The 1,594-nt window shown below is 58.3% G+C and overlaps 1 protein-coding gene across 1 annotated transcript in view; it reads right to left on the reverse strand.

Annotated features, from left to right (window-relative positions):
• Positions 1 to 1,594, reverse strand: part of PYROXD2 (pyridine nucleotide-disulphide oxidoreductase domain 2) — a 35,579-nt gene that overhangs the window by 8,284 nt on the left and 25,701 nt on the right. The window contains exon 10 of the mRNA XM_006157359.2: positions 1,117 to 1,251. Within this exon, the coding sequence (XP_006157421.1) occupies positions 1,117 to 1,251 (135 nt within the window). The remainder of the gene's footprint in view (positions 1 to 1,116; positions 1,252 to 1,594) is intronic.

A 1,594-nucleotide genomic window follows, 5' to 3' on the forward strand; every position in this document is an offset into this window, starting at 1 on the left:
GCCAGACAGACAGACAGAGACAGAGAGACAGAAAGCAAGAAATCACCCCCCAGGGGGAATGGCCACGCCGCAATCCCTTCTCCTCCATTCTCCTCTTGCGATCTTGGGCACGCACGCACACACGCCCGGCGTGAATTTTAAGCCACCGGGTCTGGGATGCGAACTGCAGTCAACTACATGGGAGTCCAGTGACATAGCCATTACGCTAACTGCTGGTCCCCACTTGTTGGACTTTATGAGCAGACTCTCTCAGAGAGGGCGATGCTTTGCCTCCAAGAATAGCCCCAGCTGTGGCGGGGAGTTCCACGCTCATGTTTTTGGGGGATGGTGTGGGGAAAGGGGGAAATCGCCCCAGTTTCTCACCGCTGCCTCCAGGCATTCCCTGTTGCCTGCCGTTTTGGGAATGACCCCCTACTCCCACTGGTCCGGCTGGGACCTGCTTTGGTCACAAAGGTGACGTAAGCCTGCATGACTGCGTGTGTGTGCTTTCGCCCTCTGCTGCTCCCTGAGGACATGCCCGGGCTTCTGTGCTTGGGGCGATGCCCGTGACATGGAGCTGAGCTGCCAGCACTCCAGGAGGGTCTCTCTCTCTGCCACAGCTGGTCAGCTCCCAGGTGTGGACGCGTCCAGCCAAGACCAGCAGAGCCGACTACTTGACCTGCAGCCGACCCCACATGCGCGAGCAAGCCCAGACCAGGTGACTTCAGCACAGCCACCTGAGTTCTCCGGATCTGGGCGCTGGCTTTCCTTGTTACAGCACGCCCAGAAGTTTTGTGGGGTTCATTATGCAGCGTTAATATGGCACTAGGTGAGTGACACAGACGGTGGGGTTAGAGTTGGCGAGAGGGAGAAATCAGGATGGCAGGAAAGTTGCAGGAAGAATCCAGCCGAAAGTCAGAGCTGGGTTCTGGTTTGACCCTGCCGGCGGCCAGCCCCATGGCCTCTGGGCCCTTCTCACCTGTGAGCCCTCTCCCTGTTTGCTGCCTGCCCGTCACCTCTCTGCTGCCCACACACAGAGCTGGCCCTTGTGTCTCCTGCCCTGGCGGTTCTGGCTCCTGGGACCTCCTCATTTCCCAGCTCCCTCCGGGCAGACACCTCACCTCTGCGCCGGCTCACCTGCGGCATCAGCTTCAGGAAGGTGACCTGGGGCGAAGCGCTGCACAGCACCACCTTGCTCCTCACCTCTGTGCCGTCCTGCAGAACCACTCCCTGGGCGCGGCCTTCGCTGCTCACCCGCACCTTAGCCACGGTCTAGAGCCCAGACAGTCCGGGTTGGGGCCTGTGGGAACTCCGCTGTCTGCTGCTTCTTGGCACTTGCTTCCTCACCCCAAATTTAGCTAAGCCAGCTTCTGAATGAAGCACGCCCGGCTCAGCCCCAATGCCACTGAGTGACCCGTGCGCTCACAGTAAGTGGTCGGGAGAACCGGGGCCTCCCTGGTAACTGCCCGACCACCAACAGCTTCAAATCCTTAGTCCCTGGATTCTGAGCTCATCTCGTTCATCCGTAAGAGGAGAGAATTTATTTTTCTTTCTTTCTTCTTCTTTTTTTTTTTTTTTTTTTTATGTTTTTTGCCATAGGGGCCATCCCACCACC

This window comes from Tupaia chinensis, unplaced genomic scaffold, assembly GCF_000334495.1.
Source record: "Tupaia chinensis unplaced genomic scaffold, TupChi_1.0 Scaffold000539_1, whole genome shotgun sequence".
Classification (NCBI taxonomy): domain Eukaryota; kingdom Metazoa; phylum Chordata; class Mammalia; order Scandentia; family Tupaiidae; genus Tupaia; species Tupaia belangeri.